Consider the following 17500-nt stretch of genomic DNA (forward strand, 5'->3'; position numbering starts at 1 on the left):
GACGTCACAGCCTCATGCATGAAAGCCACTGCCCCCGGCCCCCCTGCATGATGCCTCGGAGGTGGAGCGTACATGGCTTTTACCTTGCGAGATTGCGGGCGGGCGGGAGGGTGGGTGGGTGGGCGGGTGGGCGTCTGAGGACCTTGCAGAATGACGGCGAATAAATCTCTCCGTCTTGCGCCACCGTCGGAAACCTCCGCGATTCGTACCTTGAAGGTGAAGCCTCATCTTCTGCCGTGTCAGATCCGATCTTGAAGGGAACCGTTGCGTGTTCTTTCTTTCTTTCATTCTTTCTTTCCCTTCTTTACTTCCTCCTGTTTTTTTTTTTTTTTCTTCCTTTCTTTCTTTTCTTTTCTATGCTTCACTGAGCCCCCTCTCCCCCGTTTCTGCGGCTGCGAAATCGTATCGATAAAAACGGCTGTCGGATCTAAAGAGCCAATTGAGATGCAACACGCCTAGTCACGTGACGATAGGAAATACTGCGGCCTATTAATTTTTTTTCCAATTAGTTTCATGATGGCTGCTCTGCCTCTCGGGTGGCAGGGTTAATTACGTCGAGTTGTTAATGAACTAGCACGAGAAGGTAGTCTGGCTTTGCAAAGACGTCATGGCCTACTTTCAACACGAGGGACGTGTCCTAAGAGCCTAAAGAGACCTAACGTTTTCTTCTAAACCTTCTCTGAATAAACACGAGCCACACTCCCTCGCAAGATGCTGTCGGAGCTCCGGCCGTTATCTCGGGGGGAGGGAGGTAACGAGGCATCATCTCCCACGAGCCGACGGGAGATGAAGGGTGGCTGATGGGCAAGGCAAAAGTCTCCTTTTCCTCCTCCTCCTCCTCATCTCCCGAGAACAGCATCCCCCTCTCCCTCTGCGTCGCGTTATTAAGATGAGGAGCCACGCGGAGCCAGGATCACCGCTCTTGATTAATGGCCCAGAGCCAACCCCCAAAACGCAATCCTTAATTTAGGGGACATTTTAAATTGCGTTTTCGTGATAGAAAGTCTCGATTCTCTCTTCTTTCTTTTTTCTTCTACTTTTTCTTTTCTGTCTTTTGTAGGATTTCTTTCCTTGTTCATCCTCTTTCTTTTTGTTGTTGTCATTGTCTATTTTTTTCAATTGTTAATTCTCCTTCCGTTGTTGTTCCGTGTTGCGGCCAAGAGGAAGCCACGCGGCACCCGAAGCAGGTCAAGTGATCAGCCGAAATTATCAATTCATGACCATCGTTTGTGGGTCTTTAACGCAGCCATAAATATACACTGAAGCCAACTAATCTAATGAATATCAGAATTATGCAAATCCACAGCCCGCCGAATGAAGCTCTCGATCACACGAGAGCCCAATCTATCTCGCAAAGGGCCGCTCGAGTCGAATCGATGATATAATTTCATTGCAAAAGGAACCCCCGTCTTGAGATGGGGGAGAGAGGGAGAGGAGGAGAGGGAGGGAGGGAAGAAGGGAGAGATGGAGGGAAAGAGAGAGGAGAGGAAAGGAAGGGATGACAAGGAGGATGAGAGAGGGAGATGGTGTGAAGGAGGGAGATAAAGAGGGAAGGAAAGAATAAAGAAAGAGAAAGGGAGGGATAGGAAGGGGAAAAGGGAGAGAGATATGGAGAACATGAGAAAGAGAGATAGAAGGGAGAGAAGGAGAGAGAGAGAGGGAGGGAGGGGGAGGGAGGAGGGGAGGGAGGGAGAACAAATAGGAGACCCGAAGCTGTTCTTATCAGCGGTCCACCCGCCCCTCCGCCCTGGATGTGCATTCGTCATTTTGACACAATAGATTCTCAATCGCATAATGATGGCGAAGAAAAAAAAATTCATAATTTGCAAGAGGAAGGTATGAAAAATGGAGAAAGGAGAACGGAGAGGAATGGAGAAAGAGATGAGAACTGTGGGGGGAAAATCGCTGCGTTGTGCGACGCGCGGGACCCCCGACGTGGCTGCTCCGGGCGAACGATTTGTCTTCTTCAGTGTGCGATTGAGAACAGACGAAGGCGCTGACGGGGAGGGCGACGCGCCGTTGATGGGAGAGGGGGCGGGGCGAGATGAATGGATGAAATGATAACGGCGGCGGCGGAATGAACCAGATTATGGAGATCCCCGTCGGGGTCCGCGCTTGCCGTGCGCGGCGCTCGTCCTGACGGGAAATTACGAGGCCGCGGCGCACTTTCGGCCGTAGCGCGCCAGCCGATAAGGTCGCAGCGCCCCGGCCGGGGATATGAAAGCGGCCCTTGCTAAAAATCTCTATTAAGGATCGTTCATAATGGAATTCTAGCCACGGGACGCGGATAATAACTTTTCTGGTCTGAAGCGCTTCGAGAAACAGTTATGACCGCGCGAATGAATGAAGACGTTACGGCTTATCTGCAGGACCGGGAGGAGAAAATGGAGTCAGGAAACCTGTCGTTTGCCACAAAGAAAAGTGCATAAACACTTTTAGTGCAACGGGATATATAAATAGATATAACTTCGCGTCTCCATCCGAGTTGCAATACGTCAGCGAGCTCTGAAGGGCGCTGGCTCCTCCCGAAGGCGCCTTCGGGCTGATGATATCACCTGCATCGCGCTCGGCCCCCGCAGAGAGCCAACAATCGTAAAATAATGGAGTTCTCCCGCTCCGGCGCTCGGGCTGCGAGAGTCTGCCCTCAATTCCCGTTTTCTTCTACCAACGTCTACCCCCCCTCCTCCCTATCCCCCACCGGGTCTACCAGTCCCCCGGTGAGCCCCCCCTCCCCGCCGCCCCGCTTGCTCATGTCCAGCATCCCAACTCCCGTCTCTACCTGATGTTCGACCAAGCAACCGAATCAATAATCTACATGTCGAACGCGACGGGGGACGCGCGGGCCACCGATTAGCGAATCATCCGGCGCAGAACTTATGCGGGGATGAAAGGTGGACGCGCGCCGTGGCGGGGAGGAGTCACGCTGGGAGGGCGGGTCCCGGTGGCCCTCGCTCCCTAGGCCGCCTCGATGTGCTTGTTAAGGCAGTAAACACCAGGTGGAAATGTGGCCCAGGCATCTAAAGGCGGCCGTGGCATGCAGTGAACCTGTTGCATTTCTCTCTCTCTCTCTCTTCTCTCTCCTCTCTCTCTCTCTCTCTCTCTCTCTCTCTCTCTCTCTCTCTCTCTCTCTCTCTCTCTCTCTCTCTCTCTCTCTCTCTCTCTCTCATTCACTAGAATAAACGGTGTACCAGGTGATGCCCCGTCTCGACCCGTAGCCATGCCCGCCGAGGCATGGGTCCTTCTACCTGTAATTATGTGATCAGCTGTGACGGCGCGAGGGCCATGTAGGGGGCGTAACACCTGTATATCACCGCCATAAGTGGTTCTCCTTCCCTCCGTCTCACCCTCACCCCTTTCCCCTTAGTACCCCTTCTCTTGTCCCTTTACCCTTCCCCTATCCTCCTTTACCCTATTCTCTTCCACTGCCCCCTCCCTTCTTAAATACCCTTCCGTCCTTACCCTTTCGTACCCCTTCTCCCTTACACTTTCGTCCCTCCTCTTCCATACCCTTACCCCTTTACCTTTTCTTACCTCTCTTCCCCATTACCGTCCCTTACCCCATTCCACATTACCCTCCCTCTCCCCCTCCCCCATCACCCTCCCTCTCCCCCTTCCCCTTTACCCTCTCTTCTCCCCCTTCCCCCTCCCTGCTCATCCTCGCCGTCTCCCTTGACAAATTGTGGCGAGCGATAAGGAGATTGGAGGAGCACAATCACCATTCCTCAAAAGAGAGATGTTTGTTAAGCTGCGGGACCTATGGTTGTTGGATCCTCCTCTTCCCCTTCGCCTTTCCTCTCGACTTGTTGCTTTCTTCTCTTGGTTTTCCTTTCCTTCTGCCCTTTTTTGGTACTATTTTTCTATTGGTCTTATCGTCCATATCTTCTGTTCTATCTTTTTTTCTCTCTCTCTGTCCTCTTGTCTACATTTTCCTTCCCTCTCTGACTGTTGGTCTTCGCGTTCGACCTCTATTACCTATTTTCTTCTTATCCCCTTAAGCTCTTGCTTTATTTTCCTCTCAACCCTCTCTCCCTCTCCTTCTCTCCTTCTCCCTATCCCATCTCACACTCCCCCATCTCCCTCTTTCCTTCTCCCCTCTCTCGCTCTCCCTCTCCTTCGCCGTGTGGGACGCCCAGCGCTCGACACGGGAGGTCCTTCGCTCCCAAATAACGGACCTCGTTCGCCCTCGGGAGAGAGATGTGACGGAGAGATGAAGGAGCGGAGGAGGATGAAGAGGAGGAGGAGGTAAAGGAGGAAAAGATGGAAGGAGGAGGGCCAGAGGGATGAGGATAGGTTGAGGGCGAGGAAGGAGGAAGAAGACGAAGGATATAAAGCGGCGTGGGAGAGGTCCGATGGAGGGCAGGACGGAGAGGCATCCTTACGGAGGCTCGCCCCTCGGGGACGTTCGTCGAAGGGGCGTGTCGCCCTTCAAGATTAGAATCGATCCCGCCGTAAGGAAACCGTAATTATCACCAGAGTGTGATACGCTCTCCTCTCGTCAGCCCTAGTTATCAGCTCTATTAGCCTGCCTCCGGGTCATAAGCGCGGCGATAAGGAGCGAGAAGGAAGAGAAAAAAGCTCCTTGGGAGTGAGAAGGAAGAGAAAAAGAGACACCTAGTCAGGAACTGCCTCCGAGGGCAGTGAATTATGGCTCTGCGTCCAGTCCTAAGCGCTTAGTGCCTCGGCCGTGTCTCCTTCTGCGCCGCCGCTCGGGGCGCTGGGGAGACGATCGGCTGGGGCTCTGCGCCGGCCGTTCAGGGAGTCTAACAACCCTTTTCTTCCTTTTACTTACTCCCTTCTTCCTCTATTATATCATTTCCACGTTTTCTTTCCTTCTCTCCCTTCCCTCCCATCCTCTCAAGAGCTTCTCGGAGGCGAATCCCTCACAGCCTCCGTCGGTCTCCATTAATAAGCAGATGCGAAATTAAAAAAAAAGCGTGGTCGACGAGCGCGTGCTTTTTCCTTTGAAACTCTTCTTTGAAAAAAGAGGAAGAATGAAAGAGAAAGAGCGAGAGAAGGAGTGAGAGAAAAAGCAAGAAGGAAGTAAAGAGAGAGAGAAAGCAAGATAGAGAAAAAGCGAGAAAGAGTAAGTGAGAGAGAGAGAGAGAGAGACGTATGCAGGCCGCTGAACTGAAACTTATAAATATTAATATATCCACTGACTGATCTCGTTGCCTGGGGGGGAGAGGGCGTTCGAGAGGCACCGCAAGAAGCGCGCGAGGAGGGAGGCAAAGCGGGAGGGAGATAGTCAGAAAAAAAAGGAATAAGAACGAAGAAGAACGAAAAAAAAGAATGGAAGAGAAACGAAAAGGGGAGGGGTAAAGAGGAGAAGAAGATGGAAATAAGACGAAAAGACCAAAGAAAAGGTATTAAAGGCACTATGGAAGGGGAGTCGAGGCCAGTGATCTCTCGCTTGCAACAACTCTTTCTACCGATAGCATGGGCGGTCGGAGGGTGTAGCAAGGAGGGAGGGGAGAGGGCAAGGGAGGGGAGAGGGAGATGGGGAATGGGAGGGAGGAAGGAGGAAAATGGGGATAGGGGAAGGAGGAGTTAGGGAGTGGGAGGGGAAGGAGCGGGAATATAATAGGCTGTAAAAGGGCGTGGGGTTAAACACGGGGCTGTGGGTTCAAGATGGCCACTGCCAATGGGTTCGTCGTCAGCTCTCGGGCGCCTCTCGTGACTGTCGTATCGCGCGCCCGATCTCGGCGGCGGCGGCGAATCCACTCCCGAACGCCCGTAAGTACGGGGAGATACGAACGGCTCAAGACTTCCTTTTCTTTGGCGACGTCTTTTCTTTTCTTCTTTTCATTCCCCCCTTTTTTGTTCTTGTTTTCTCCTTGTTCTATTTTTTTTCTCTCTCTCTCTCTCTTTTGTGGACGATGAGAGGTACTGAAGGAAAAGGGATTTCGCCTTTGATAGCTGCGATCGAGATAGGGCGTGGCGGCGAGTTGGTCGAATAGGACACGCCCACCCTCGCCCCACCCCCCTTCTCGACCCCCTTATTGGCCCCTCCCCCTCCTTCCTTCCTGTCCTCTCCTCCTCCATGCCTTAATGCCCTCTTCCCTTCTTCTTTATTCTTTCTTTCTATACTTCCCTTTCCATCCTACCCTATTCCTCCTTCTCAATCTCTCTCTCTCCCTCTCTCTCTCCTACACAGGGAGAGAGAGAGAGAGAGAGAGAGAGAGAGAGAGAGAGAGAGAGAGAGAGAGAGAGAGAGAGAGAGAGAGAGAGAGGAGAGAGAGAGAGAGAGAGAGAGAGAGAGAGATTGAGACGAGAGGAGAGGGTAAGGTGAGATGCCCGGCCCCCCCCCCTCGGCTGCCAGAAGGGAGGTGCCGCCGGGCGAAGAGTGGGCGGCGGAATTGCTCCGTGCTGACCCTCTCCCCTCCCTCCCCCCTCCTCACCCTATCCCCCCACTCCCAGTCCCTATCTCCTACCCCCTTGTCCTTATCTCTTCACCCCTACCCAACCCTCCCTCACACTTCCCTCACCCCAACCCTCCCTCACCCTTTACCCCAACCCTCCCTCACACCTCCCTCACCCCCCCCCTCCCCATCCACCCCCAAAACATCCCCATAAATAAGGCCCTGATTGCAACGGATCCGAGACCCGCGCGGGGTAACTATTGACTCTCGCTGAGCACAATGACGGGGCCGAAGCCGCGTCCAGATGAGGCTAATGCATAGGTAGCGATCCCGTCCGAACACACGCAGCCGCTTGGGAAATTAATTTTTCTCTTGTGTTGTTTTCTCTCTCTGTTTTCCTTTTTTTTAATCTGTCTTTGTGTCTCTTATTTTCTTTCTTTTTTGTCTCTCTGTCTGTCTGTTTGTTTCGGTTTGTCTGTTTCTCATTCTCTACCTTTCTCGTTCTCTCTCTCCCTCTCTCTCCCTCAATTTGTCTATATGTCTATCTGTTTATCTGTCTATCTATCTATCAATCTATCTATCTATCTATCTGGCTATCTATCTTTTTCTTTTCCCATTTTCTTGTTTTTCTTTTGTTTTGGTCCGAATTATCAAGGTGTTTGGCCACTTTCTTTGGTTGCCAATTATCCGATTGTAAACAAGAATGCTGGAGAGAGAGAAAAAATAAGATAATGATAAAAAAGAAGAAAAAAAAGTTGGCAGAGTGATAAAAGAGGTAGAGAAGTTTGTTTGTGTTGACTGTCGAAAGGAGAGATTTTCGACTTTCAGTTTTTCATTTTTTTCCTCGTGGATGTATTATGTGCGTCTTTTTTCAGAAGTTGTTAGGGTCGTGCTCAAAACCTGGTAAAGAGAGAGAAAAAAAAATTGTAGGATAGAGAGAGAGAGAGAGAGAAAGAGAGAGAGAGAAAGAGAGAGAGAGAGAGAGAGAGAGAGAGAGAGAGAGAGAGAGAAGAGAGAGAAGAGAGAGAGAGAGAGAGAGAGAGAGAGAGAGAGAGAGAGAGAAGAGAGAGAGAGAGAGAGAGAGAGAGCGAGAGAGAAGAGAGAAGAAGAGAGAGAGAGAGAGGAAGAGAGAGAGAGAGAGAGAGAGAGAGCGCGAGAGAGATTGAGTGTGCATTTGCGAGGCTGTAATGTATGCCCCCCACCCCCTCCTCCGCCGTTACCTGTCCTAGCGTGGCGTATGTTCTCGGCGTCCCGCGGCCGCCATAAACCCGCCGACAGAACTCGGCAGTCACGGCTATCAGGGACTCTCCGGCTCCTTCGAGGCGACTCGGCTCCTTGCTCTGCGTAGATTTAACTTCCTTCGCGGCTTCTTTGCGAGGACTCCCTCCCGCAAGAGCCCCCCCCCCCCTCCTCTTCCCAGAGACTAACCTAGCTGTGCTTTCGCTTGCAGAATCCCGTGCGCCGATGAGAGATTGACAGGCCGGCCCTTGCTCCTCCCGCTCCTGCCGCTGCCAGGCCCCGCTCAATCCCGCCAAGGACTCCTCCTTCCAGCCGGGGTCATCCACCTGCCCGGATCCTGCCGCAGGAGCGCCCGCCTACGTCACTAGCCCCAGCCGCGCGCTGGACTAGTGCACCTCCGCCCGCCAGTGACCACTCCGCCGCCCTCGCCGCCCGCACTTTCCGCGGGCTGTGACGAGCACGTGAGTGAGCGTGTGTGTGCGTGTGTGTGAGCGTGTGCGTGTGTGAGTGTGCGTGCGTGTCGAAGGAGCCATCGACTCCGACCTCCCACGCCCCCCACGCACTCCGCCCGCCCCACCCCGCCCTCCGTCAGCCGCGGCGCCCTCGGGAGCGAAGTCTTTGCGCTTGTAACCGTGGCCGAAGAAGCTCTCTTCATGATTACCATGGACATCCCGACGCCGCCGACGCCACACCAGGTGGTCACCCAGAACATCATGCAGCAGCCGAGCCCCGACGACGCCAAGAAGAAACGTGAGTACCTGGCCCGCCTTTCGTCCAAGCTGCCATTTCCTAAAAAGAAAAAGGGTTGACAAAACAAAACTCAGAGAGAAAACATCGTTGTCTGACCTGTGTCTCCGCACGCGCTTGGCTCCCTCTGTCGCACGCGCTTCCCTGCGGTGCCAGTTCGGACGCCTGTCGCGGCTGCGTCGGCGCCCCGCTGCGCATCCCGTGCCTGTGCCGGGGTGGCCCTCGACCTTCCCCGGGTTTGGTTTTTCGATTTGTTTTCTCTAGTTTTTTTTTCTCTTTTTTTTTCTCTTCGTTTTGTTTTGTCTCTTTTTCTTTTTTTTTCGAGAAGTTGTTCCTCGACCTCTATTTTTTTTTCTTCTTTTTTTTAACAAGTGGGTTGTATACTCGGTGTCCTTCAGATAAGTTATCTTCTCACCTCAAGCGGGAGATGCTTAAGACTCGAGAAAAAGCATGAGGAGCTTTCTTTATAAGAAGCTGAGTTCTTCGACTAAATGCTTTATTTGCCTCTCGTGCTTGCGTTATTATTGGACATTTTTTTCTCTTTTTTAATGTTTTTTACGATTTCTGAATTCTGAGGGGGAGGGAGGAAGGGGGGGTAGAGAATCTAGCTTAGTCATATGGTGATTTCCTCTTCTTACGAGGAACCCATTGCATAAGACCAATGGCAATTTTTTTCCTGCTCTCTCTCTCTCTCTCTCTCTCTCTTCTCTCTCTCTCTCTCTCTCTCTCTCTCTCTCTCTCTCTCTCTCTCTCTCTCTCTCTCTCTCTCTCTCTCTTCCTTTTTCTCTATCTATCTATATACTATCTATTTATCCATCTCTCTATTTTTCAATCTATTTCTCTCTCTTTCTCTTTCTCTCCTGTTTCTACTGATTTCCCCTTTTCTATCTTCGTTTCCTTCTTCATCTACATACGTCTGTCTGCCTCTTCATTTCTCAACACTTTCGATCAAAATTCCACACTTCACTTCTAAGACATTCCCAAGGAGATGGGGGGTTAAGGGGAAGGGGGAGGGGGAGGTAGAGGGGAGGGGGAGGGGGAGGAAGAGGGGGAGGGGGAGGGGAAAGGGGACGGAGGAGGGGGGGAAAGGGGAGGGAGGAGGGGGGGGAAGGGGGGGGATGACAGTGAACACGCAACCCCTTTCTGACAGATCTCCATTGCACAAGAGTAATCATCAGTGTATTCTCAGCATCACATATAAAAAAAGAATAAAAAAAAAAATCAAGGATCGTTTTCTCAACATCACATAATAATAAAAAAAAATGTCAAAGTTCGTAATTTCTAGCATTACCCCCCCAAAAAACGGTACTTTTATTCATGTAAAAAAAAAGATAGAGACGATCTGTGTTGAAATTCGCTTCTTAGACTTCACCATACAAAGTGACTATACATTTTTTTCTTTATATTCCGCTCTCTCTCATCTTCCTCCTCTTTCTCCTCCTCCTCCTTCTCCTCCTCCTCCTTCTCCTTCTCCCCCTTTTCCTCCTCCTCCTCTTCTCCTCCTCCACCTCCTCCTACTCCTCCTCCTCCCCACCTCCTCCTACTCCTCCTCCTCTTCCTCCTCCTCCTCCTCCTCCACCACCCCCCCCCCCTCCCTTCGGCTCTCTTATGCATGGGAAAATTCTGTTGTCAAGCTCCTGTCAAGTTCCTGTCAATCAACGCCTTGAGCTCGGAAAGCATCTCCGCCTGCATGACAACTGCACATATTTTGAAGAACGTGATTTCAGAATTTCTGTCGTCCTTCAGGGCTGGTCGGGTTAGCTGAAATGGGAAGGGTCGCTAAATGGAATAGCTAATTACATTCTCTCTCTCTCTCTCTGTCTATCTATCTATCTATCTATCTCTGTCTGTCTATATGTCTATCTATCTATCTCTTTCTTTCTATCCCTCAACTCTCTCTCTCTTTCTCTCTCTCTCTCTCTCTCTCTCTCTCTCTCTCTCTCTATATATATATATATATATATATATATATATATATATATATATATATATATATATCCAAAAGTTACATTCCTATGTTTTTATTCGTTTTATGTTTTAAAAAAAAGCGTTTTACAAAACCAAAATATACAAAAGAAAGATCATCAGGGTATATGAAGTAAATTCTACATTCGGGTGAATCTATTTCGAAGAACAAAATTAATATATTTAAAAGAAAGAAAGAAAGAAAGAAAAAAGCTAAGCAACGATTTTGTAGATAAAACCGTCAAAGAAATCCTACTTTGTCTTAGTCCGCCCTCTCCCTCCGCCCGCCCGCCCGCCCGCCCGCCCGCAAGACTTCGAAATATGAAGGCGCAGACGGGTAGGCGGGCTGCCATTGCTCATAATTTGCGGCATTAATAAAGCCAGGTACACAACTCACGATGCTGAGCCTTCTTGCTGTCTCCTCTTCCTTATTTTCTCTCTTTCTCTCTTTGTTTCTCACTTTATTCTCTCTCTCTCTCTCTCTATCTCTCTCTCTCTCTCTCTCTTTCTCTCTCTCTCTCTCTCTCTCTCTCTCTCTCTCTCTCTCTCTCTCTCTCTCTTTCTCGAAGAGAGTGCGGGAGGAAGAGGAGAGAGAAAAAGAATGATAGAGATGGTAGTAGTAGAGGGAGGGAGGATCGAAAAAAAGAGAAAGAGAGAGAGAGAAAAAGATCCTTTATTGAAGTTCCTTAAGTGCTGGAACAATAAACACCAATTAGAGTGAACAGAAACTAAAGTAAATTACAATGGAAGTGCCAATCATCATAAATTACGAGCAGAACGAGAGGCGAGCCCTGCAATCATGGGTGAGTGGGTGGGGGGGGGGGGGGTATTAAGGAGGGGGAGGGCGAAGGGGGGGGGGAAGTGGGCAGAGTGGGTGGAAGATGCTTCTTGAAGGAAATCTTGTGTCGCACGAAGATGGGGGTATCCTTTCTCTCTTTCTCTTTCCATCTATTTATCTTTCCATAGATCTCTCTCTCTCTTTCGTTATCTATGTGTGTGTGTGTGTGTGTGTGTGTGTGTGTGTGTGTGTGTGTGTGTGTGTGTGTGTGTGTGTGTGTGTGTCTTTCTCTCTAACACTACCGTGGGAAATACCCCTTTATACCCACTTTCAGAAATGTGGTTTGGAGTAAAAATGGGTATTTGATTTGTCGAAATGAAACTGTCTCTCTGACGCGGCTGCGCAAACTGTAGAGTGAAAGTTGTTGTATTTTTCTTTCTATTTTTTTTTTAAATTGCGTACATGTGTGTGTTTATCTTATTCGTGACTTCGCCAGATGTAGTGATATGATAATTGAGTCTGTGATTTGTAAGTGGCGAAAATTATTTTAAAAAACGAGAAAGGGAGAGGGGGGGAGGGGGAAGAAGAATGCGACAGAATCCGCATCTGTTCCACTCTTCCACGTTGCTCCACTTTGGGATCTTTTTCCTCCAACCCTTCGTCCCTCCTCTCCCCTTCCCCTTTCCCTCTCCTCTTCCTTCTCTCGTCCACTCCCTCCCTCTCTCTCTCCACTTCTCTTCCACCTTTATTTTCCTTCCATCTTCTCGCGTTTTTCTCCCACTATTCTTCCCTCTCCCTTCCACCCCTTCCCCACAGACCGTCTTCCCATCCCTCCCTCCCTCTCTCTCTCCCTCCCCCCTCCCTATCCCCTTACCTCCCTCTCTCCCTCTCTCCCTCTCCCCTTCCCTCCTTCTCTCCCCCTCCCTCCCTCCCTCCCTCTCCCCCTCCCACCCTCCCTCCCTCTCCCCCTCCCTCCTGCGCAATAATTAAGTCTCCAATGACATTTTCCGGCTGGTTTATCGCCTCAGTAAACTCATTGGCAAGCAGCGCTCGCAAGCAATTAGGAAGCAGATGAATCGGGATAACTCGCGCGCCTCCCGAGCCACGGGCCGGAGGAGCACAGGAACAGGAACTAGGAGAAGGAGAAGAAGAGAAGACGGAAGAAGGGAGAAGAAGAGGAGGCGGAAGAAGGGAGAAGAAGAGGCGGAGGAGGGGGAGGAAGAGAAGGCGGAAGGGGGAAGACGAGGAAACCGAAGAGGGGAGGAGAAAAGGAGGTGGAAAGGGGAAAATATAATGATAATAATAATAAGACTAAGAAGAAGAAGAAGAAGAAGAAGAAGATAAAGAAGAAGAAGGAAAGAGATAAAGATAAAGAAAAGGGAAGAAAAGGGCAGAAAAAAAGAAGAAAATAAAGAAAAAAAAGGTAAAAGAAGAAGAAGAAAAAAAAGGACGAAAAGAAAAACAAAACCACAAAAAACATAAGACGAAGTAAAAGAAGAAGAAAAGGAAGAGATGAAGAAGAAGAGAACTGAGAATACGAAGGCGCAACGAAGGAAGAGGAAGGAACCGGAGACGAAGGAACCTTCCGTCGCTCCTGGATCATCGGAGGCGAACCATTAGCGGCGTCCTATAAACACGCCCGGGATGGGGGGGGTGGGGGGGTGAGGGCGCGCGGGCGGTCTTACGCTTATCTGGCTGTCTATGTTTATCTCTCTGTCTGTCTGTCTTCTTGTCTATCTCTCTCTCTGTCTCTGTCTGTCTGTGTGTCTGTCTGTCTCTGTCTCTCTCTTTCTCGTTCTCTCTCTCTCTCTCTCTCTCTCTCTCTCTCTCTCTCTCTCTCTCTCTCTCTCTCTCTCTCTCTCTCTCTCTCTCTCCCTCTCCCTCTCCCTCTCCCTTTCCCTCTCCCTCTATCTGCCCATCTATCTATTTATTCACCTACTTATCTTTCTCTTCCTTTCTCTCTATTCTTCCCTTGTTCGGCGTTCGAGAGCGACAAATCGGCGAGAAACAACAACAAGCAGATGCGCGGGATGTTCGTGTTTCCCCGTAATGATGATGACAATGGCTTGATAACGATGACTCGGTAATTACGACAGTGACAATGGACTGGCGCGGAATCTGGCCCTACGATGACCACAGCCGAGGGGGGAGGGAGGGGGGAAGGGGCGAGAGAGGGGTGGGGGAGAGGGGAGAGGGGAGAGGGAGGTTGATTGAAGGCAGGGGGGAAAAAAAGGGGTTAATGAAGATGAACATGAGTCCGGCTTGACAAGATGGCCGTCTCGTCGAGGTTTTTCTTGTCTCGATTTTTTTTTTTCTCTCCTTTCTCTCGTTCTCCCTCTCTGTTGTTTACCTTTGCTTTGGTGAGTCCCGAGAGATGAATTTGATTGGGAAAACCTTGATTTGTAGAAGCACTTGTCTCCGAGGGATAGCGCCGTGTGAGATGGGTTCCCGGTATCCGCCGCGGGAGACAACGTGTCGCCGGGGATTCGAAGCAAACCGGATTTCAGACGAACATTACTCACTCGCGATGATGCAATCCTCCTCGCTCTCTTGTTGCTAGATGACGACGAAGGCGAAGGCGAAGGCGGATACGAAGAGAAGGACCGGATTTGGGGATTATTCTTCGGGCGTCGATTGGCAGACGATTCTCTCTCTCTCTCCTCTCTCTCTCTCTCTCTCTCTCTCTCTCTCTCTCTCTCTCTCCCTCTCTCTCTCTCTCTCTCTCTCTCTCTCTCTCTCTGTGGATATGGTTCTCACCTTTCCCTTCTCCCGCTTCCCTCGTCTCCTTCCCTCTTTTCCTTCTCTCTCTACTGCTTCCTTTACCTTACCCATCCCCCTTCTCTTCTCTTGCTTCTCTCTCCTACTTCTCTTCTCCTACCCTCTCTCTCCCTCCTTCCATCCCCTCTCTCCCTCCTTCCATCCCCTCTCTCCCTCCTTCCATCCCCTCTCCCCCCCCCCTTTTGCCCACCAATCAACCACTGGCTCTTCCCCGATCAAACAAACCCGCAAGGATGTCCGGTAAATCATTTAGTAAATAAGGTAAATGATTTGTAAACGCAGACAGGACAGACATTAGCAGTGTGCTCTGGGAACTGCTCGCTGGACCCATTTCCGTATGGGGGATTAATGGGAGGGTTTAATGGGTCGTTTGAGTGTCTGTTTTCGTGTGGGGGGGGAGGGAAGATGGGGGATTTTCCACTGTGAGTGTGGTGTTTGTTTAAGCTGCTCGCGCGCGCGCGCGTGTGTGTGTGTATGTGCGTGTGTTTGTGTGTGCGATTGCAGGTATTATTTTACTATTATTATTATTATTATTTGCCTTTTCTTTTCTCTCCTCCATATCTTTCCACCCAGTATACTCCCGTCGCAAAATGGGTACAAAAAGTATACTCGATCTCTGTGACTAGTCATTACATGAGACCACTCTTTCGTGTATGACAGAGCAACATGTCACTAAATCATTTGGCACGCACGCGCAGGCACGTACACGCGGTGGAGAGAGAGAGGGAAACAGAAAAAAAGAAAGATAGATAGACGGCTAGATTGACAGATAGATAGAGGTAGATAGATGGATAGATAGATTAGATAAATAGATAGATAGATAGATAGAGAGAGAGAGAGAGAGAGAGAGAGAGAGATAACAAAAGCATATATCTCTAAAATCAAGAAAAAAAGCGCAAAAGAGGAAGAGAAACAGAACAATATTACATAAAACTGATCAAAAAGAAAAAAAATACACAGATAGACAAGTGAGAAGAGAAGAACAACCAAAGACACAAAAATGAAAAAAAAAAAAAAGATGAACAAGAAATATGACAAATGACAAAAGCTTCGATCAAGAACGACATAGAAGCCTTACGTCAGTGTCGCTCGCCCGCCCGGCCTCCGCGAGTCACGCCGCCGGAGACCTTGTGCATTTTGGGGAGAGATTTCCACATCCTCGCCGTGACTCGACTCGGAGGCGATCCACCCGACGGGGCGATCCGACGGGGCGATCACAGAAGGGGCGATCCGACGGGGCGATCAGAAGGGGCGATCACAGAAGGGGCGATCCGACGGGGCGATCAGAAGGGGCGATCAGACGGGGCGATCCGACGGGGCGATCAGAAGGGGCAGTCCGACAGGGACATCCATCAGCCAGGCGATCCGACGGGGTTTTTCGTCGAAATCTGTCAAAGGTGGCAACGCTGCGGTGATTTGTCATCTGTGGGGTAGAGTGGCAACGCTGCTTGGAGTCTGCGACGATGTCTGTTGGTTATACTTGGTTGATAATCATGATAAAGGGACGCAGAAGGAAATGTTGATAAATAACTCCAAAATATAGCCCGTAACTGATAAACAGCCGCTGATAAAGGATAAATTAATGATAGGATGAATATCGAAGATGATGATGATAATGATAATTATGGTGATTATGATAACGATAATGACAATAAATATGATGATAATAACAATCATGATAATGACAGAGAAGGTGATAATGATGATGATAACAATGATAATGATAGAGATAATGAAAATACCAGCTTTGCTTTAAATCGAACAGCCGAATGGAAGCGTGACGAAAGCCAATCTACACTTGTGAGCCCTTCTCTCTGGGGAAATTCCAACAGCATCTTTTTCTTCACTGACAAAGACGAAGAAAAAAAAAAACGTCTAATCTCCCATATACTTAAATTGCGAAAGTCACAGATTGCGTGAACAGGCTGCGTGACAGACCATACGGGCGAAAGCGTACGACTATGTGCGTATGTGTGTGATAGTTGTGTACGCGTGTGTGCGTGTGTCGAGAATCATAAATCTGTTGTGTAATTCGGAGATAGAGAGAGAGAGAGAGAGAGAGAGAGAGAGAGAGATAGAGAGAGATAGAGAGAGAGAGAGAGAGAGAGAGAGAGAAGAAGAATAATAATAATAATAATAATAATAATAATAATAATAATAATAATAATAATAATAAGAAGAAGAAGAAGAAGAAGAAGAAGAAAAAGAAAAAGAAGTAGAGACACATCAAGGTATGGAAAAAATCTCCCGTGACTGGTGGGTGGGGGGAGGAGGGGGGGAGAGTGTGACACGACAGCCTTATTTGCCGCCACATCCCACATCTGTCTCAAGGAATCACGACCTTTCGACCACTAGGACATAAGGGCTAAAATGCTGCCACGTTCTCCCTTCCCCTCCCCTCCCCTCCCCCTCACCTTCCATTACCCATAACCTTTCCTATCCTCTATCCTCCTCCCGTCCTATCCTCAATTGTCCCCTCTCCCCTTCCTCTCCCTTCTCCTCTCCCCTTCCTCTCCCTTCTCCTCTCCTCTTCCTCTCCCCTTCCTCTCCCTTCTCCTCTCCCCTCCCTTCTCCCCCTTTCCCTCCCCTCCCCTCCACGCCCCTCCCTTCCCCTCCTCTTGCGTCCTATTACAGCTGTTTTGCGACCACATCAAGAGCGCCGTCTGTGGACACCTTACACCGACAAGTGTCTCGAAAAAAAAGTCGTGTGCGTGTGTGTGTGTGTATGTGTGTGTGTGTGTGTGTGTGTGTGTGTGTGTGTGTGTGTGTGTGTGTGTGTGTGTGTGTGTGTGCGGTGCCCAGGAAGAGTGTCTTACTCTCGCTGGTGTGTTTGTGTGTGTGTGTGAGTATTTTGAGATGCTTATCCGCGTCCGGTCCGGGGGGTGGGGGTGGGTGTGAATGATCGCTCTTCGACTGCCGCCCTACGAGTATCCATTCTCTTACTTCCTTGTCTTTAATCTGTCATATTAATATTTTCAGATGCTTTCTCCGCGCCGTCTTCCGGGGCGGGTGTAGGCCTGTTTCGATCCGCCTTTCCCCTCCTTCTCCGCCTCTGTTCCCTCTCCTCGTCCTCCTCCTCTCTCTCCTCCTTCTTCCTCCTTCCTCTTCTTCTTCTTCTTCTTCTTCTTCGTCTTCTCCTCGCCTTCCTCTCCTGTCTTCCTTTCCCTCCCCTCTCCCCATCCTTCATCCACCTTCTGCTCCTCCTCCTCCTCCTCCTCCCTCCCTCCCTCCTCCTCCTCCTCCTCCTCCTCCTCCTCCTCCTCCTCTTTCTCCCTCTTTCCTTTCCTCATCTCTCTCCTCTCTCTCGTACTTCTTTCCTTCTCTCCTCCTCTCTTTCTCTCCTCCTCCTCTCTCTCCTCCTCTCTCCTCCTCCTCTCTCTCCTCCTCTCCTCCTCTCCCATCTTCAATGATTCAGTCGCATTCCTCCTCTCTTCCTCTACACCCCCCTTCTATGATTTCTTGTCTCCTCCTCCTCCTCCTCCTTCTTCCTTTTCTCTTTCTCTTTCTATTTTCTTGATCCTTTCTTTTTTGTTCATCTTTTATATTCGTTTTTATGTAGCTGTCTATCCTTCTGGCTGGCTGGCTGACTCTAATTCTCTCTCTCTCTCTCTCTCTCTCTCTCTCTCTCTCTCTC

At 49.8% G+C, this 17500-nt stretch overlaps 1 protein-coding gene across 7 annotated transcripts in view; it reads left to right on the forward strand.

Moving 5' to 3' along the window:
- LOC119568389 (paired box protein Pax-5-like) overlaps positions 1–17500 on the forward strand; it is a 211538-nt gene that overhangs the window by 27489 nt on the left and 166549 nt on the right. For all 7 annotated transcript variants that reach the window (XM_037916881.1, XM_037916876.1, XM_037916875.1 and 4 more), the window contains exon 2: positions 7810–8348. In XM_037916881.1, coding sequence (XP_037772809.1) covers positions 8252–8348 — 97 coding nt within the window. In that variant the 5' untranslated portion in view covers positions 7810–8251. The remainder of the gene's footprint in view (positions 1–7809; positions 8349–17500) is intronic.

This window comes from Penaeus monodon, chromosome 43 (genome assembly GCF_015228065.2).
Source record: "Penaeus monodon isolate SGIC_2016 chromosome 43, NSTDA_Pmon_1, whole genome shotgun sequence".
Classification (NCBI taxonomy): domain Eukaryota; kingdom Metazoa; phylum Arthropoda; class Malacostraca; order Decapoda; family Penaeidae; genus Penaeus; species Penaeus monodon.